The following is a 20158-nucleotide window of genomic DNA, read 5'->3' as shown; positions in this document are numbered from 1 at the left end:
TTGTCTGCTTTCTTAAAGAAGGTGTCCAAGGAAGTTTGGACAGATGTTCTCCAGGGAGATGAGCGATGCAGCGAACTTTTTCACTGGTGTGGCATTGCACTGGATCAAGCGTCATAAAGTCGAAACTGACCTCATAAAGTTGAAACTGCATGTCAATTTATAAATGTTGTAAGTGCGAAACATTGTAACTTGAAACGTTGTAAGTCAAGGACTGCCTGTATGCCCTTATGTGATGCCAATCACTATAGTCAATACAGAAGGATTTGTAAAAGTGTTGAGAATTAAACAAGTTTTTTTTTCCCATTTGAAGTCAATGAATGACACAACCCCAGCTGACTGTAAGCATCAAGCAGGTGCAAACTTACCTTCAGATTTTTCCCTTGAATTGGTTTTAAAAATTTCCCTTCTGTTCAAATAGCAGTATTAGAATTTTTTAGTTTTTATTTTTTTGACAGCTATGTTTTGGAAAATAATGGACCATCAGTTTTTAAGCAGAATTTCCCATTGAAGTCAGTGGAGTTTTTAGTGCAGCTCAAGATGATTTTGGGGAAAAACTACCAGAGCTGGAAAAAAACAGAAATATCAGACATTATGTAGTAAGGTCCTTCTCCTTAGGAAACTGTTGTAGTTCACTGGTCCTGCCTCACAGGTTGTTGTGCCCACAGTTTTTTTCTCCAAAAGAAAGTGCATGGAAAAAACAATCAAATTCCGAAGGGAAATGTCAGACACCTCCCATGATGCTGAGGTTGTCCCAAGAGAAAATAATTCATAACTTTCCCTTTAGGAGCTGTGATGCCATTAGTGATGCACTGTTTGCACTGCACACAAACTCTGAACCACTTTCAAGGGAATGCAGGTCTCCAGGTGAATGCTGTTAGGAGTTTATCTGTGCTTTTCATTGAAAGGAAACCTGCTAGGTTCACAAGACAGCATGCCCGATAGAAGAGCTGCTTCCCACGCATCCTGGAGTACAATCCTTGCTATGGAATCATGGGATTTGGATTGGCAGAGGTGCACCTCGGGGACTGTGTGGGATCCTGCAGAACAGACCCCCCTCCCTTCTTTTCTTCTCTTTCAAAGAGTTTAAGTTCCATTTTGAGCTTTTTTTGTACTGGAGGAAAGAAAATGGCCTTTTAATCCTGCTGTTGCGGGCTTCTGAGTATAAAGTAGAATCAGTATTTTTTTGGAGCAGCTCCTTTAAACCTATTCTTTATTCTATCACTTGAGTGGAATAATCTTGAAATCACCTGCAGGTCCTCAAGGAGCTGGCAACTTTTGCTTTTACAGCAGTCAGATTTAATGGGTGAGACAAAAAAGGGGTGAGTGTGGAATGTAGCACAGCATTATGTCCCAAAGAATTCCAGGCTCTGCAGTAGTATGTGAACTCTTGCATGCTTTTCAGAGATTAGGACCTCTGAGTACAAGAATTCAGTTATAGTTCAGAAGAAGATAGTAAGTAGTAACTTTAAATACTTTCTTTATTGTTTCTTGAAATTCAAGAGGCCTGGAAGAAATCGGAGACATGCTTAACAAGAATGTGCACGTTGAAGCTGTCTGATAAATAGTAAAGTGTGTGTTTGAGGGAGATGTTGAAATTCCTGTTTCTTGCTGGTTGGATCTAGGCAGCATTTGAAAAGTACTAAATCTAAACTCATCAGACTTAGGCCTTGGAAGCAAGAATTTTACTTCAGCACCTCTTCGTGGCTCGACTGTGTAGATATATTTCAGCCCTGTTAAAAATGTCTTGCAAGTACTGTCAGGGATCTCGAGTTCTCAGTAATTACTGCTTTTAAAGTGGGGGGAGGTACATAAGGGAAAAATACCTCAAAGTAAAGAAATAAGCAAAAGATTTGGGGCTTTGCTGGTTTGGGTTGAACGTAGTCCTTGCTGTAGTATTAAGAGGATTGTCAGTTTTCATGCTTCTTGAATTGGGTGAGGAAAAAAAGGGCTTACACTCTACTTCCTAAGTACGTCTCCTTCTAAATGGGGTAGAGAAAATAGTATTATGCCCCTAAGTCTGCTGTCACTGATAACTTGGGCTACGTGTTGCTCAGCCTTTAGCTTTCTTTTTTAAAGGATATTTGTGAAAATGAAAGTTTTAAAACACAGAAACAAAGTTGAAACTTAAGTTCTTAGTAAGCTCCCATTGAGGTCAACCCCCAGACAAGTGAAAGACTTCATACACACATTCTTAGATCAATAGTTTCCTTTTTCTAATTTACTAAGGATGTTTGGTAGGCTGCTTAGTGTGTCACATGGTTTTGCTGAAAAAGAATGAAGTCTATGATTATGGGGAAGTTAACTGATAGATTGGGCTCATGCCTAACAAAATGTTTACAAGTGTAGACCCACTTGTGTGGCTTGTGGCTGAGATTTGGTAGATTATTTTTACCCCTATTACTAAACACTGAAACTTTTTCAGTCTAAGTCAAATGGAAAATATGCTGCATTTATTTATACATTATGTTGGACTAGCAAAAACTTTAGCTTCTGCTCAGCTTGTTCCCTAGTAATCCTGGCATTTGAATCCTGATTTCCTTGCTGCTTAAGACAAGTCTTCATTGTTAGAGGAACCATATAAACAAATGCCAATGAATGAAAATATAATGTGCGCCCTGGACACTGGGAATCTGGACTGCTGTAAGCATTTACATTGTATTGGAATTTCCCTTTTATTTCACTGGGTAGCTGGCCTGAACCATTAAAATCAGGTTGCCTGAACTACTGTATGCTGTTTGCAGGCGCTCTCAATGTATTTATATTACGGTACGTCTGTGCATCTCTGTAGTTGTAGAGGGGATGTAATGAATCTTACTAAGTTTTGTATGGCATGGTGAATGTGTAAAGCATGAAGTCTTCCCCAGATTTTAAGATTCAGATGTTTAAAAAAAGCAGGAAATCCTAAAGGTTTATGGAATAACCTGTCCTTAGAGAAAATTACATTTCATTCTTTTGAAGAAAGAGATGAGCTATTGCTTAAAGCAAGAGGTACCCTTCTAACCCTAAATAAAAGCAAGCATATTACATCAGTTTTGGATGTCCCCATTATTCATATGGAAGTCCAAATATTTTGGGAATCTTGCTGAGCTGCTACCTTCAATGCTAATATGTTCCAAAGGTTAATTTGGAACTAAACTCCAAAGTTTTACCAAATGATGCTAGAAAGAATTGAAAGCTAACATTTTCAGTGGTGAGTAATATTGTAATCAATTGACTTGTGCTTACATTCTGCCTGGATAAATGTATAAGTATGTACCTTATGATCTGGGCATCTCCTTTGATAAAAAGGTGAGCTAGTCTTGCTAGTTGTTCACATGATACTTCTCTACAAAGTAAAACATAGCATGAGAATTCATACCCACATTATCTTGAATTGATGGGAGATGCTGCAACAACCTGGAGAATTATCTTTATAATACTTTAAAAAATGAATGTAGTTTTAAGTTTTTCATGAATAACAAAAACATCAGACAAAATCAATACTAGCTTAATACTGGTGTCTGGTGCTTAAATAGTGCCGTCTACTAGAAGATTGCAAGCAGCCAACTTTTTAAAATGCATTGATCATTCCTCACAAGACAACCAGTTAGCCCTGTTTTGCAAAAATTGCAGCGGTATTCAGGGATTTGGTTGAGAGTGTACAGAAAACCAAAGACTAAAATGCAGCACATGCAACTCAGCTTGATGCTTTCACCAGTAGACAGTGCTGTTTGGCTGTGACAACTGGTAGGGAGTTTTATTACAGCAGGTTTTATGCTTAAAATCCTCTCCTCCTTCACACTTTGCAGAAGCTCAGAATTTTAGAGGAAAGAGTTTCTGAAGAATATGTTGATAATTTCTCCAGTGAGTATGTGATTCTATTGTTTACTGTAAGACTATGGACAGACAACTCAAAGCATTTCAGGCACCTTTAATCACTATGGAGGGCCAGCTATGCAGACATATGTGCCCTTTGAAACATTCCAAAAGTGGCTAAAGCACTCCAGAACTGTACCTCTTGACATGAGCTGCTGTTTTTGAAGTGTCCTTTTTTGTTACATCTGTTCATAGGTCCTTCAGAAATCCCACAATACTCCATTCTCAGCTGCCTTCTCCCCCCACTCCACCAGAGAGGAGTGGAATTCTTTGCAGGGTAGACAGGCTGACTAGCCACTCCCAGGACCCCAGCACTTGGGGCAGAGCTGCTGGATCCTGGGCTGCCACTGCAGGGTCCCAGAGCACTTAGAGTGCTCTTCTGGGTCCCCTCCATGGCATCGCTGCCAGGTCCCAGACATCACTTTAGCACCTGGGACATTGTTGGGCTCTTGCTGGAGAGCAGGATAGGGCATTGATGTATTAGCTCCATTCCTTCCTCCTTGCAGTCTCCCTGCTGAGGGGTGGGGAGTTGTGGAATGGCAGTAACGGCTCCATTCCTCTATCCTGTTTGGGGACTGTAGCACCTCCTGGCTAGAGATTTGAAGCATTGTAGGAAGGGGACACCGCAGGGGTGTATGTATACCCCATGACTGAAATTATACCTTTTTGAGTAATTTTCTAGCCTGTTAAGCTCGGAAATGTTTCAGGTGCTACCTTTGTCCACACCCTAATAATCTCAGATGTGTGATCCTATAAAATAATAACATTCCTTCTCAGTTTTAAAATGCACCTGATATTAAATAGGTGATCAGGGCTAAATTTGTCACTGATGTAAATTGCACTTTATCTGTGTCTGCAAGATAAACTTGCTGTGATTGCCAGCAGTGCCCACAAGCATGCCACGGTACAGTGCAGGCTGCCTCATCCCCAAACCAGATCCAATGCAATCATATGCATGCTGTACATCAGGCAGGCTAATTAATGAACACAGATACAGAGAGCAGTGCATGCACGTGTGTATGTGTGTGTGTATGTGTATGTATATATGTCCTTTTGTTAAATCAGAATTCCTTTAGTCTCTAAAATTTAAACTAATTGACTCTGAACTATACCTAGTCCTGATCGGTTAACTCTAAAAGCAGTAAGCCATAATAGGCAGTGCATTTTTAAAGGACTGCTGAAATTGTATTTCCACTATGTGTCTTCAGCCATCAAGAAATGTAATGACCCTCCTTAAATAGTCCTTCTAGAGTGTTTGATGGCTTTTGGAGGGCCAGATGTACATGGTGATGGACATAGAAGGTAATCTGCAAGAGTACAACAATGGGAGTTGGCCATCCCAGTTCTTCTTTTGCCAGAATGTCAGTCATGGCTCTGCAAGTCCTCTGAGCATGACATTGTGAAAGAACAAGAGGATTTGAAAACAGAAGAAAGAGGGCATGACACACATACTGCCCATACATAGGGGCAGCTCTGTGGTTTTATATAAATTTAATAGACCTGATCGCCTATTATAGCTTTTACCTCTGTCCATAGTATATCATTGCATATATAAATTCCAAAACATTTCCTGGAAAGATAATCTCTGTTCTGTAAAAAGACACATGTAACATAATACGTTGTGTAACATCTGAATGATTTAATTTTGATCAGATTTTGTACGATTTTCCCACTAGTTCAGAGTTGAAATGGGAAAGTCTGTAGAAGTGAAGAGGTGCCTTAGATTGGGAATAGACTTATTTTAAGATATATATTGCAGTAATACCTAGGAACTAGCTGAGAGCAGGGGAGAGGTGGGAAGAAATGGATAATTTGTAAATGGGGAGACAGTGTTCTGTCTTGAGTGAGAACTGTAAAATAGGAAATATCAACATCTAACAGTCCCAAAAGCAGTAGTTTCTGAAACTGCACTTTGGCATTAATTCCTGCCAGGTTAGGTTTCTTTGGCTCCCAAGGGCTGATGCCTTCTGCCTCTCCTACTTTCCATCAGAATTTTCTATAGGGAAGTTTCTTTAAAAAAAAAACCCAAACAAAACTCCTCAAAAACTCTTAATTTCTTTTAAGGTACATCTAAACCTATTTTACTGTAATGATCTTAAATGTGTGACTACAAAATACTAGCTTGCCTTCTACCTGGAATTCTTTTCTTCACCTGTGGAGAGGGAAGGTGTGCCAATTGCTGTATAATGGATTATGCTTTTATTTTTTCATTGTCAAGAGGCTAATGTGCACGTTTCTTTATTCAGATATCAATAAAACCGTGTTGAAAGTAAGGTTGTCATATGTTTTAGTGTTTCCATTCTCTCCCTATTCTTCCGTCCCCTCAAGGATACAGATGGGTTGACTAAAATGGAACACCCATGCAAAGTAATACCTAGTATATGTTTAATGTACCCTTGGACTTGGTCCTGCTTCCATGGTTATCCTAGATTAACATGATCAGGATAAATCCACAGATTTGTGGTGGTGTAAATAACAGTAGAATCTCATTCCGTCTCTGGAGCAAAAACTGGACTGCAGTTGAGCTTTGCTGAATGGAAGAAGGCTGCTCTAAAACATTGTGATTGCATAGCATCTCTCCTTTATAAGAAATGTTATATATTTGTGTTGCTACAGGTTTATCAGCCAAGGTTAACAGTTTGGGTTAACCAGAATCTCTTTCCAACCAGCCAAGGAGATGGAGGATTTCCTAAGGTAAAGTTAATTACATAATTACACTTAACTAGTTTTCTTTAATGTAACAAGCACTTCACTAAGGATGTGGCTATCCAAATAAGTTGCTGTGAGATAAGGTAGAGTGTGAACTTCCTCCGCCACTCTGTTTTGCTTCGTCTGCCCAATCTGCTGCTCTGCTTCCTATCCTGTCTGCTGCTGTGCTGCCTGCCCCCTCCCCGATTTGCTGTAAGTTAAATGCATAAGCAGTCCATTCCCCTTTTGGCAATTATGCTACAGGTTGGCCACCCCTGGAGTAGCTGATGAGCAGTAAACTCACACCCAACTTACCTTGCAGTAGCTTGTTTCTTTAGCCCATGCCCTAAGATTGAGAGTTGTATATAAAATGAAGGACTGTGAATGTTCATTACATTTATTTTATGATTGCCTTAAAAAGTAAAATCATGTGAGTTGACTATCTCACAAGTTTCATCTTATGCTCACTATTTTTCTTAAAGCCTCAAGGACCCTGAGTCAGGCAGTTACATGGAAATCTCAGATTTCATTTAAAAATAAAAAGTTTTTATCCCTCAGAGTTGCCAAAGAAAAGCTTGAAAACATGTACCTTAGTAGCTTCAGAAGGCAAAAGAACCCCAAATTTATTAGTTTTCAAGCACTCATGTATTTTAGGCTAGCCTTGTGGGTTTTTTGGGCTTGACTCATGAGTTTTGAATGCTTGGTGTTGGCAATACCACTTCAACAATATAAAGAAAGAGGCAACAGTCTGAAGGGTTCCTAAACTATAGTAAAAGGAGAAACAACTATTTTTTTTATTTCTTTCAGATTTTTGTGTTCATGTCTTACCTGCCTCCGTGACAACTGCACAATGTAATTAAAGGCACATCGGTCATGTTTGACAGTACAAATATTGTTAACACAAACACAGAATGTATGGTATATCTGATGATTTAAATGATTTTTCTTTGTCGTCATTACTGGTTTGATAAACCCCAAATTGGACATGAAATTTGAGTAGTAAAATAAAGGAGTTATTCAAAAACCACTGAACATATTTGTTTCATTTCCATATTCTTCTTTGTTAATGACTCAAAATCTGGCAGCAAAATTGGCAAGTAAGCAAAGAGGAGAGAAAATGGAAAACTGTTTTTATTATGTTTCTATTACTATCGAGACAGAATTCCTGTGAAGAAAATGTTGCTGTCCCATCTGGTTAATAGTATGTTTTCCATCCCTTTTTTTTTATTTTAAGGAAATTTGAAACTTCTATTTAAGGTATAGTGGCACGAGCAATTTTTGGCACATCTACATGTGTGCAGTAACCAAAAATTACTGTGCAGTATGGGTGCGTGTCTACACAAGTGTACCTGTACTGCACAGTAACTATGGTGACTTATGCTGACTTGATGATGCATGATGCAGTTAGCAAATTTATGCCCCGAGTAGTTACTGTGCAGTAAGGCAAATGTAGATGTGTTACTGTGCAGTAACCCTTGTGTGTGGACTGACTTGGGTCTAAATTCAGTAGTAGATTAACTTTAGTCCCAAGTCAGTCCGCACACACCTGCCAGTCAGTTTTACTGCACTGTAACACCTGCACGTGTTGATGCTGGCATAAAAACTGCTTACTGCGGGGTAAGCTAGATATGCCTACTGTGGAGTAAACTAGAGTGCATATTTACAGCACAGTGCTTATTCTGTGATAAGTGCTTACTTCCATTCTTACCCTGTGGTAAATGCAAATCGCTGAATGAGAATGAAGTGAATAAAATGGAATATCTTGCATTTAATGCAGTATAAGAGTGTGCACAAGGGCAGTTAGCAGAGTAGCTAATGCTCTGCAATTTTGCACACTAGCTTGTTTTGTAGTAACTTGTTCATTTAACATGCATAGATTTCTGGTCCACTTATGAGATTTGAAGATTGTCTTTATATGTGAGCTTGCAGAGTTTCTAAAGTAGCATGTATGGAAGTATTATCATTACTGCATTCAGAATACTTTCAAAGTTCAGCCAAGTAGGCCAGTAGCAATGCTAGTTTAAGGGGTGCTATTGCAGGAAGTACTGCTTTTTCATAGCTTGGACACATGTATATGAAATTAATTCTATAGCTGCATGGACCTCTGAGGATCCGGACAGATATATTATTTTTATAGTGCTACAAAGTTTGTAACTACAAAAAATAAAGTGCTACAAGTGGCCACACGGTCCATGCTCCCTGGCTGGGGACAACAAAGTTGCCACAAAGGCTTGCTCTTTAATAGGGCGCTGTTCCTTGGCTCCCTTTGCCCTAGGGGAGCCTGTCAGTGAGCTGGAGGGGCTCACTAACACAGTTGCCTGCTCAGCTGATTAAGATGTAGGCTGCTCTGGAACCCATTAAAGTTCTCAGCTATTGGGCTTGCTGAGAGTGCGGAAACAGTGGTTTTCCCACCCAGGCAGTCCTTGTTACTGTCACAGTACCCTGTCCCTGTTGCTGCAAGGGGCAATGGGGACAGGGCAGCCAGCAAGCCACACTGACAGCTTGCTGGTGATCTGTCATGGAGCCACTTGCCCTCCCTTAGAAGGGGAGCAGAGCACTGTGGGAGAGGTGGGGGGGCATGGCTTGTGATCTGGTCATATGTTAAATTTGTCCTGACAAGACAAAAAACTTGGTCTTTGAAACAATCACTTCTTTGTTTTGGATCCACTATCTTTGTGGCAGATCAGTTTCTGATACATTATAATTAGTGACCTACCTCAGTTGTGGTGGAGGTTCGTGGTGCTGTGGCCCTCTTAATTTTGCTCTTCTTGCTGCGCGTTCTCCCCTGCTGCAGAGTGGCTGAGACAAAACTGTGGCATTAATTGCTTCACGGGCACTCAGCTGGGAGGTGGGTGGCGGTAGCGAAGAGAAGAGTGAGATTAAAGGCGCTGCTGTGCTACAAACTTCTGCTGCAATTTAGTTAGGTCCCTAGTTGTGATGTGCTACAGGAAACTCCTATATAGCGTGCAACAAATGTAAAGTCTGCCAAGGCCCTAATAGAAAAAACATTACAGATCACTAAATGGGTGTGCTCGCTAGGGCTATGCAAAACACCATTGTTTCATTTCAATGTCCCTTTTGCAGTTTCAAAGGGACAGAGTGTTTTGTTTCGTTTTGAAGCACTGTCCCATTTCGTTTAGTTGAAACTGTTTTGCTGTTTTGGCCTGTTTTGTCATTTCATCCATAGGCTATAACAGGGAATCATGAAAATGCCTAAAATGTTGTCATTGTTGCCTGTTTTGGATGCAAACTGCAGGGATGGTAGTCCCTTCTGAGGGCATGAAGCCTGCCAAGTTTCAAGGAGATAGGTGCAGTTTCTGAGACCTCCACACCTTAAAGTCTTGAAAGCAAAATTCATGACACTTGCTGGCAGTGGCAGCCTCCTGTTAGGCCTGCAGATCCAGGGCCTCGCACCCCTGGGAGGGCTGTGGGTCTGTGCTGGACTCCTTCTGAGGGTGCAGGCCTCTGGATCTGTGCCAGATGACAGCAGGCTGCCGCTGCCACCTGGGACCGGCACTGGGCGCAGCCCGTGCCCAGCACCAGGCTCCATGGAGCTCAACCTGGTGGTGGGAGGTGGAGTACAGCCCTGGCTCTCCCTGCCTCGTGCCACCAAGCTGTGCTGCGATTGGCTCTGCCAGCCCCAAGGAGCTCAGCCCAGCAGTGGGAGAGTGGTGGTGGGGGGTGGGCAGAGCTGGGGCTGTGCTCCGATGTGGGGCTGGCGGAGCCAAAGAGAGCAGCCCAGCAGCAGGAGGTGGGAAGAGCCGGGGCTGTGCTCTGCCTCCCGCCGCTGGGCTGAGCTTCATGGGGCTGCGATGTCGCTCAGAACGCAGCCTGGTGATGGGAAGCAGGCAGAGCCAGGGCTGTGCTCCGATCAGCTCCACCAGCCGCACGGAGTGCAGCCCGCGGTGGGACGCGGGGAGAGCTAGGGCTGAGCTACTTGGGGCTGCGGTGCTGCTCGGCTTGCAGCCCTGGCTCTCTCCCCTGCCTCCCACCACTGGGCTGCTTCAAGTGCCCTCATTTCATTTCAAAGCTGTTTCAATGGTTTTTGTTTCATTTTGTTTTCGCTGTTTCGAGCTCGAAACACGTCAAAACAGCTTTGAAACTAAACACTTGGCAAACAATTTGCGCAGCCCTAGCACTCACGCTATCCAGGTTGGTAACTCTTGCCATGAAGGTTTTCCTGGATCAACATCCACCTTTATACCAAGTTGCTTCTGCAGCCCAAGGTTGAAACTGTAAGTGGGTCAGTAAAGGAACAGCACAGCAGTGCACGTGGATATATGAAGGAGCAGTTATTCCAAGCTTCTTGCAATCTGGAGATATTTCATCATTTTACCCAGGCCTAAAAAAAATAACCAAATGACTAATGGATTCTGAGATGGACAGAAATACTGCATTGTAATTTCTTCTTGGCTTGATTGGATTCCAGCTTTTTCATTTGGGTATATTTGCATCAGTAAGTGGTTCAAAGGTAATCTGCATATACTTGGAGAATAAATATTTAGGACCATTGTTAATTTATTTTTGATAATTGTTTCAAAACTAAGCCTAGTATTAGACATTTACACTCTGACATCCTTCAGAGTATCACATTTATCTGAAACAGTATGTTCAGAATCTAATTCTTTCATCAGGTTTATAAAATTAGTCAAAATAATTTGGGGAAAGTGCTGAGGCCTTCAACTGAACAGTTTTGTGGACTCTTAAGCAATCCAAAACAGCCTGAAATATTGACATAATACTGAACAGTTTTTGAGCTTCTGATTTCAGGTTAAAAGATATTTTTTTCTCATGCAACTAGCAAGTATAAAGGGATATATTTAATAATGGGAACATATTTCCAGACCCAGAAAGGTCACATGGGATTTTTTATCTTATGATTATGTGGCAGAAATTCAGGACTGAGATTGTTTTCACAGCTGAAAAGGAACTGCTCAACACAATGCTTTTGGAAACTTGCCCAGACCTTTGGTTTGTGTGTGTGCATGTGTAAGTTTCTAGTTTTTTTCCCCCCCCCCATATCCTGTAATGATCAACAAGTAACAAATTAGTGTTTAGTTGTTTTTGTTTTTTTTTTTTAAAGCAAAAACATTTGTGAAGTGACTGAGTTTTCTGTTAAGAGAATGTGTAGTCACTGGGCCTCAACAAGAAGAGCTTGATTCTGAAGTTCTTAGACAAAACTCCTGTTTTGTTCTAGCAAGGACAGGAAAGAATTCTCTTTCTTTGTCATACCTAAGTAGCCAGTCTGTAAAATCAAGAAGAGAAAATGGGTGTATTTCCTTCCGCAGCGCTATAGAGTGTCTGTATACTTGCTCCCAGCATATGACCTAACATGAGCCCCTGCTCAATACTTCTTCCCTTGATGCAGTCAGATACATTTGCTCATGATCCCAGTCCCTCCCACATGCAGGTTCTGCTGCTCCCTAGCAAGGGCTTTTCATACATTCAGAGTCCTTTATTCTCCTGCAGCCAAAATTGGTCTAAAGGAGAAGGTATTCTTGCCCTTGAGTAAAGACTTGAGGATATTGCTGACTATTGCTTTGGGTGTGTGCTTATGGGAGTTGTAAAGCAGAATTTAGCCTGTTGCTGGGTTCCAATCTGAATTGAGGCAGTGGGAAAGTAATGGAATAGCTGAATTCTCAGAGCAACTGAATACATTTAACACGGAAAATCTGATATAAATTACAGCTTTGTTGGCTTTGAGGCCAGGAAAAAGAAATCGGCTCACAATAGTACATTTTCAAATCACGAGACGTGTGTGCGTGTGCTTATTCTGTTCCTGGAGATTCTTTATGGTAATTCTTTGTGATTCCTGAATTTTATACTTTTCTTGTCAAAAAGACTGAATTCAAAAAAGTCAATTTATACTAACAATGACTTTGGTTTCTTATGAAAGCTTCCAAAAATGCTATGCTATTTTGTAGTACTCTTTTGTCCGAACATTTTCCTAATTGAGATGGCTCATGCTTTTACTTATGATCTCTTTCTAAAAACACAAACAAAACAGAACAGCGTTTTGATCATTTCCAACAATTAATAATCAGCGTTCCTTTCCTCCATGAAAGGATGGCATTTTCTGCCATGGGTATTTTCCATGCTTCTGGGCTTTGCTGGTTGCTCCTGCCTCCCCCTTTTTTTCTGCTATATGTCAGGATGATTTTAAGCCTCCCCAGAGGCATTGGTTGGTGGCTAAAGCTAAGGCTGCGGACTTCAGTTGGTGTGCTAATTCTCCTGCTAGGAGCAAAGCCAGAGGATCCTGGCTAGAGGGTCTTGCCCCTCCACTCAGGGTCAGACTGGCCATATCTCGGGTTAGGAGGGAATTTTACCCCATGGTCAGATTGCTATGGACTGGGGGGGGAGGAGGGGTTGGCTGCTTCTGAAGTGGGGGTTCCTGGGCTTTCTGCCCAGGACCTCTTGAGCATATATTGTCTTGCTTCTAAAATGTTGTCATTGGTTGTCATGGTTCCCCTGCTTTACCTGTGGGTTGAGGGTAGTCTTATGTAGAGTTTAGATCATGGTTGTATGGGTTGGTTTGGATAGGATGATTCTGCCTCAGGGGAAGGTTTGGAGTAGATGAACTCTGGAGATCCCTTCCAGCCCTACTTCTCTATGACTGAGTCTATGGCATGTTAGTAATTTTATGTAGCTTACAGTTAAAGCGCCCAATCTGGCAAGGTATTTCTGTTCAATGAAACAGTTAAACACGTGCTTAGCTTTGAGACCTTCATCTGGGGTTAAGCAAATGCTTTATTGCTTTGCTAAGTAGGGATAGACTCTTAAGCACATTTGAAAAGGCTTTGGTGAATTGGTACCTGGGCCCTTGGGGTGTTAAATATTTTGTGCTGTAGTTAATGGGGAAAAGCCAAAATAACATCACTAACATTGCACTATTTTAATAGCATGGACTCAGTGATGGGATGTTACGTTACATCTTGCTGGGCCAGTGAGAGAAGGATAAATGGTCTTTTCATTAAAGTAGCACTGGAAAGACACTCGGTGCAGTGGTTCTCAACCTTTTTAGACTTAAGTTACTCCTCGGTAGCCTCAAAGTCAGGTCATTTTTCTTTTTTTAACTACAGAAAAATAATAGAGCAATTCTTATATTGCAAACTACTCATAAAGATGACAATGGATCAGAATGTTTTAATACTTGGGATGCCTATTTGAAATTTCTGGATGTATCTTGTGAATCAGGTTTGTACACCTAACAGTGCTAACATTGCATGGCACCCTGCAGAACCTGTAAAAAGGTGCTCTAGGCACCCCAGGGTGCTGCTGCCTTGCTTGAGAGTCCTAAGCTCTAAAAGGTATGCTACAATAACAAGGTGATCTTTTATAACTCAACTTTTTATATACTACAGCAGATGCAACAATAAAATGGAGCCTGGGGTTATCCCTCCCACCACAAACATTTCATAGATAGAATTTTTAACCTTAATTTTCTGTGTTCCTGGCTTCCATTTTTAAACAAATGTCTGGTGTCATGAAACAGCTTGCCATAAAGAGGCACTTGGTGTAAAAACACTGAATTATTTTCTTTTTGAATAACAACCCAATTCATAAATGTGTGGTACCAAGTTTTGCCTTCATGATTTTTTTAACACATTTTGGTTGTTTGTATATGCAACTCAGGTAATTAGCCATCTAGCAAACACAATTTATGTAAATATGAGTTCATATGTTAAACAGTTTCTTGTGCAAAATGTTCAGGTACAGATTCAGGCCTAGATGGCCCCTGACTCTTGCAGAGGTACATGTGTGTGATTGGATAGGTTCAAGAAGTCACCTCTCCATCCCTTTATAGTCCTGTGTGGGGGATGAGTTGTTTGCAATTCCTGAAGTTGGAAAGGCAAAGGACTGCTCCTAACGTATACTTACAGGATTAAGAGTTGCTCCAGAGATGGGTGGGGAGGAAACAGACCTGCTTTAAAACTGGACCAGAGATTTAGCCGGGTATTTTGGAGGAAGGCAGAACCATTTTTTGAAGTGTAGAATCCACATTTCCTAGGCAGAATGGTGAACCGAGGGGAGACTTGTAGCTTAAAGCATAAGCCCTACCCAAGATCCTACTCAAATGGTATACTTCTTTACATGTTCCAGGCAGCAGCAAAGCTTCCCAGTTTGGCCACTAGATGTATTTTTTGTAAACTTAGTCACCTGAGCTGTAGGAGACACTGACTCAGCTAAAAGTAAAGACAGGTTTTTTTATCCAAATCCCCAAGACTTCTGTGTAGTTCTTAAACAATCCAGTCTCTCCTATGGAACTAATATTTACATTTGAATAAACTGTTTACTGTGTTAGCTACACTTTACAAGACCATGAAAAGTCTAAGGATATAAGAGGGGGAGTGGAATTCATTGAACTGGTTTTGTAGAAGCGCAGCTAATTTTTTTCCCTTCCTGTGCAGGGATATCTTCTTATCCCGAAAGAAGTAAATCGCAAGAAGAACAAGGAGACTGAAGCTTTGTTCCTGATTCCACCAAATGACTATGGACACCATTTCACCAAAATCAATTCCCTCTACTCCTTTTAATCATAATTCCTCCATTTGTATTGCATATGGTGTATGGGTTTGATGAGGTCATGGTGTCATATATCGGGAATTGTTTCTGTGTAAATCATCAAGTGTAAGAAGAAACTATGGGACTCTGAGCCTTGCTTTAGAGAATTACAGTGGACAAATGTGTATTATAAAACTAGTTTTTAACATTCTGACTCAAGAAAAAGCTCTCAGAATTTCACACTGTGAATCCATGTTTACAAAACATTACAGGTGGGCCTTCAGGCCTGGTTCGACTACAGCAATGTCTTCCACTACTCAAACTCCACTGCTCACATGCAACTGGTAAACAGCTGCCTCTCCATTTCCATCATTCCTAACTGCTTCTTGCAGAGGCTGAGAGTCCCCCTTTTTTCATTTAGATGTAACAAGCCTAGTAGTTTATTTTCATCAATTGTCTGTATAGCTCTATATTTTATCCATGTACTCTTTTGATGTATAGAAGTAGTATGAAACTCATGGTTTCCTTGTGGTAAGTGATTGTGATGCTGCCACGGGATTTGAGACACTGATGAATGGTGCTATTTTGGACTTTAAACATGCTCCTTGGCAAGGTAGCTCTGATGGAGTTATTTTTTATTTCCATGTTCTGAGAAGGTGTTGGTACTTTGTTTTCCTGAATGTTGTTCTTTAGATTGGACTGACTTGTTTCCTTGTGTCTTCAGTGTGGCTTTCTTATTCAGTGCTGTAGGTGAGTAACTACTAATAGAGTAAAAGAGAGGAACCTATTCCTTATCAGGGTACACTCACAAATATGCAGTTGTAGTGGGAGCAGTCACAAAACTGTAATTTACTTAAAATCTCCTTTCTGTATCCTGTCCACCTAACTTGGAGAAAAACGAGCAATAATTTTCCAGGGGTCTTTAGAAATCTCTTACACTTTGTCTTTTCTAAAAGGCTTTTTTGAAAACAGAGGCACGTTTTAATGTCCTCTTAAAATCAATAACATAGGTGATACGTGAATAACTGTTTCCTCCAACTTCAGAAGGAGAAAATTGTAAAAAGCAAAGAGCCTATTTCCACACTATTGTCAACATGTGGCTCTTACACTTTTGTAGTTGCTCCCAGGGAAATACCAACAAACAAACAAACACACAAACAAAAAAGCAGTATCATCTACTCATGGAATGTTGTTGTGTTAGACACAGTCTGAAAGCCCACCTTAATTTTTTATATAACTCTGTCTTTTAGCTGTTCCTTTTACAGGGCAGGCCTTGTTCTGAACTGTTTTCGCTTTTGACTGTTAATACCAATGCATGCACTGCATTTCTTGGGTTTCTCCCTCCATCCATGCCCTGTATTCCCTTTCCTGTATATTTTCTTTTCTGATAGATTAGATACATCAACTGTGCTGTATATAGAGCAAGAAACAGTATTCAGCAGTTGTGGCATTTATGTATAGGTGCAGTTGTGTACTGCTGAAAATGCAGGCTTTTGTAACAATGTGATCTTTAATAATGCACTACAAGTACCCAATGTATTTTAGCTATTTTAGTAGGATTTGTTCAATAAATATGCAAGCTCTAAGGGTAGCAATGATGTCTTTGTGTTTCTTCATTGTTATATTTTTGTACCAGTCTTTCAAGTGACTTTTTGGAACAGTTTATTTTGGAAGTATCTAGGCATGTGAACAATCCTGTTAGAATGGTTATGTGCTAAATGATAGCTGTCATTATATGAAGAATAACAAGACTGAACTGAGAAAATGACAGCCACTCATGGATTGGGGTCTCTTTGGACCTGCAGAGGAAAGCGTCATGGCAGTAAGGAGCTAGTGAATGCCAAATCTAAAGGCACTGCCAGTTGAAGCAACCTGATTGCACTAGTTTGTGTAAGTACATTTCAGGAGCAGGAACAAAGAGCAACACAAATTCAAAATGGCTGAAAACCATTATTTTAGTTCACATTTGTCCAGTGCCCTGGTATGGTACTTGAAACTTTTAGGTTAACCAGCAATAGAAAAAACTATTCTCTCAACAGGCCAGATATTTGTTATTGCTGGAACTGAAACAAGTTCAGCTTAATTGTAAGTATTATATAATGATGCATCTGCCTTGCTTTAACCCAGGAGTCATCAGCAATGTTTTCTAGCAGGGGCCAGAATGACCTAGCCCTGGTCTGAAGTGACTGGGCAGTACACCTAGCCACCTCTGTCACCTCTCCCTGTCCCCTAGCTGTGGTGTGGGGAGAGCCCCATCTCTGCTGGAGCCTATGGTGTAGGAGAGCTCCCCTTCTCCTGAAGCCTCCAGTTGCAGCGTGCTGCAGCGTACTGCAGGCAGAGCCTGCTGCTGCCAAATGTCACCCAAGCCATGCCTCCTCAGGTTGTAGGTTGCTGACTTCTGCTTCAGATAAAGAAGTGCAAAGCTCCTGTTGAGAGAGAGAGATTCCTGACAGGATCAGCTTGCATTTTGGTTGCCATTTTTAGCAAGAGCGCAGGTCTTGAGCTACAAAGACCTGTGAAATATGGAGCCAGTGGGTTTATGTATACAACAAGTAGCATATATTTATTTTGCTTCAATAAAAGTCATTATAGCAATTGAACAGCGAAATTACTACTGAAATGAATAAACACCATTTAGTGGATTTGATTAAGTAGTCTCTCAAAGTCAGTGGGTCCAGCTGTCAATCTAAATCCCCTCTCCACACCCCACCCTAAGAAGAAAAAAGAAAAATAAACCTAAAACAGCTCTGCTGATTGCCACCAGCTGATGAGCACTCATTGTTCATGGTGGCCCATGCAAACTATACTCAATGCAGTTTCTTACCCCACTTGGCAGATGAATTCATACTCCACAGTGAATTGCAGCAAACACAAGTCAAAAGAAAAAGGACAGTACAATTACCATTTGCACTATGTGGAGAGTAAGATCGCATATGTGATGCATTACTCATGATTTCAGGAAAGATGTACCTAAAGCATGCAGTTAAAAAAAATCTTTGGCAACATTTTCTACAAAGAGCTGCAGTTGATAAGTTGACTGGGAACAGCAGGCTAAGTATTACTGCGATTGGCAGCAAAAGCATTTTCTTTCTTGCTATACTAGACTAGAAGTAATCCTTAATCAATTTCACACTTCATGTTTGATGGAAGCTTTTTATACAAGAAACAGAAGAGCTATGATGCTTACAGCATCTCAACACTAATTTTTGGAACATCCCAAAAAGGTGTTAAGTGCCCAACAGGGCCATTGCTGAAAAATTGCAAATGACATTTTAAGAAATACCAGAATGGATGAGAAAACTATTGGAGAAACCCATTAGTTGTTGGTGCAATAATAAAGAAGGCAAACAGAGACAAAGGGTGTGTCCATGCAGCCTCTGGCAGTGCTAGTGAGTGCCGCTGTGAAGATATGCCCTGCCTGCTGATTCCCATTCCACATGAGCCAAATGTCAAAAAAAAATTACGTAGCAGCTGTTTGGCCAGCACCCAGGCAACTCGCACTGCCCTTCTGAAGCTCTCAGTCTTGCTTACGCTTATTGGCATGGACCAACCACTGCTCTCGTGGCAGCTACATTACACTTTCTCAGCATTTGGCACGTGCAGAACAGGAGCTTGTGGCATGGCGTGTTGCTATGGCAGCCCTCCTTAGCATGGTCAGAGGCCACATAGAGATGATGTCACTCGTCACCAGGGCCACAGACTTCCTAGAGCACCATGTGTATATATCTGTTCAATAGAAAGTCTGACACTAATGAGACTACAATTTTAAGAAGGCATTTTGGGCAAGTGGACAGGACCAGGAAACCTGGGCTCTATTCTTATGTAATGTATTATGGGACACTGCAAGTCAGTTTGTCTGACTGCCTCACATTTCTTGTCTTTAAAACAAATAATAATACCCAATTTTCTAGAGCATTTTTAAAATATTTATAGGTGTAAAAGCCCTATGAGTGCTAATTATTATTACCATTTTGGAATTAATTATTTAACTCAAAACTAAACCAAAACTGTATCCTGCTTAAATTATTCAAAAGAGGAAAAGAGAGGGTTACCATGCAAGCCAATCAGCAAGCTAGTGTGTGAGCTCATGCATCACCTTTTTCAGATGATTGAGTTTTATTGCAGAAGAAATCAGTTGGCTGTGGGTTAAAACTTATTTTATATTCATTGGTTAATTCATTAAAAGAGTCATCTAAATTAGGTCCTTCGGGATATAAAATAATCACAAACTATTTCTTTTCTCATTACAAACAATACAAAAGAACAGTAGAACATTTAACTCAAAACAACTTCTATATCATACTCCAATTAAATGAGAGTCATTTATTCAAGAAAAAAACCTACCCTCCTGAAGAGGTAAGTAAATGCAAACGTTACTATCTAGATCAGAGTTTTAAACAAAAAAAAGCCAATTTAAATAAAACTTTCCATTTAAATTCTAGTGAAATGAAATGACAATCCACTTTTATGCTATTTTCCCTGTTGCGAACTTGGAAATTCCATTTTATCACATTCATAATACTTGTGACATTCTTTGCTCTAGCAAAGAAATTAGGAAACTGAATTATTTGGAAAACCCACATTTTTAAGAACAAACTGCTTTTTGAAAATTTTCAATTGAAAATGTTCAGATTTTTTTCTGCAGGACTCCAAGCTGAAATGAACAAAGAACCATTTAGCTCCATTAAAAAAATATGCAGAAATGAAAAAGCAATTAATCTTCTTTGACAAAATAACTAGCTAGGTAAAGGAAGAGATTGCAGTAGATATAGCATATCTGGACTGTAGTATAGTTTGGCAGTATTACATGACCTCAGAAACCAATTGGAGAAATGTGCGACAGGTAAATTGACTACAAGGTAGAAAGACAATCAACTGGCGTCCCCATCTGGAGAACTGTGTGCAGCTTTGATCCCCACATTTTAAAACGCACATGCAGAAGCTAGAGAGCATCTTAGAGGTAGGTGACAAAAATGATAAAGGGCTTGTGAGGCAAACCATCTGAGAAGAGGGTTAAATAAATAGACAGCCTTTACATATCATCTGAAGGGCTGCCATAATGAAAAGGGAGGAGACCTTTTTTATGCTGCAAAGGGCTGGATGCATAATACCA

The 20158-nt window shown here is 40.6% G+C and overlaps 1 protein-coding gene across 1 annotated transcript in view; it reads left to right on the top strand.

Annotated features, from left to right (window-relative positions):
- The window catches only part of NREP (neuronal regeneration related protein), a 43660-nt gene extending 27024 nt beyond the window's left edge, over positions 1-16636 (top strand). The window contains exons 4-5 of the mRNA XM_019518221.1: positions 6472-6549; positions 14952-16636. Coding sequence (XP_019373766.1) covers positions 6472-6549; positions 14952-15077 — 204 coding nt within the window. The 3' untranslated portion in view covers positions 15078-16636. The remainder of the gene's footprint in view (positions 1-6471; positions 6550-14951) is intronic.
- Positions 16637-20158: the final 3522 nt, after the last annotated feature.

The sequence above is a fragment of the Gavialis gangeticus genome, unplaced genomic scaffold, assembly GCF_001723915.1.
Source record: "Gavialis gangeticus isolate Ggan-Ray unplaced genomic scaffold, GavGan_comp1, whole genome shotgun sequence".
NCBI lineage: Eukaryota > Metazoa > Chordata > Crocodylia > Gavialidae > Gavialis > Gavialis gangeticus.
The sequence above is the reverse complement of the archived record's forward strand: the minus strand, read 5'-3'. Positions and strand labels throughout refer to the sequence as shown.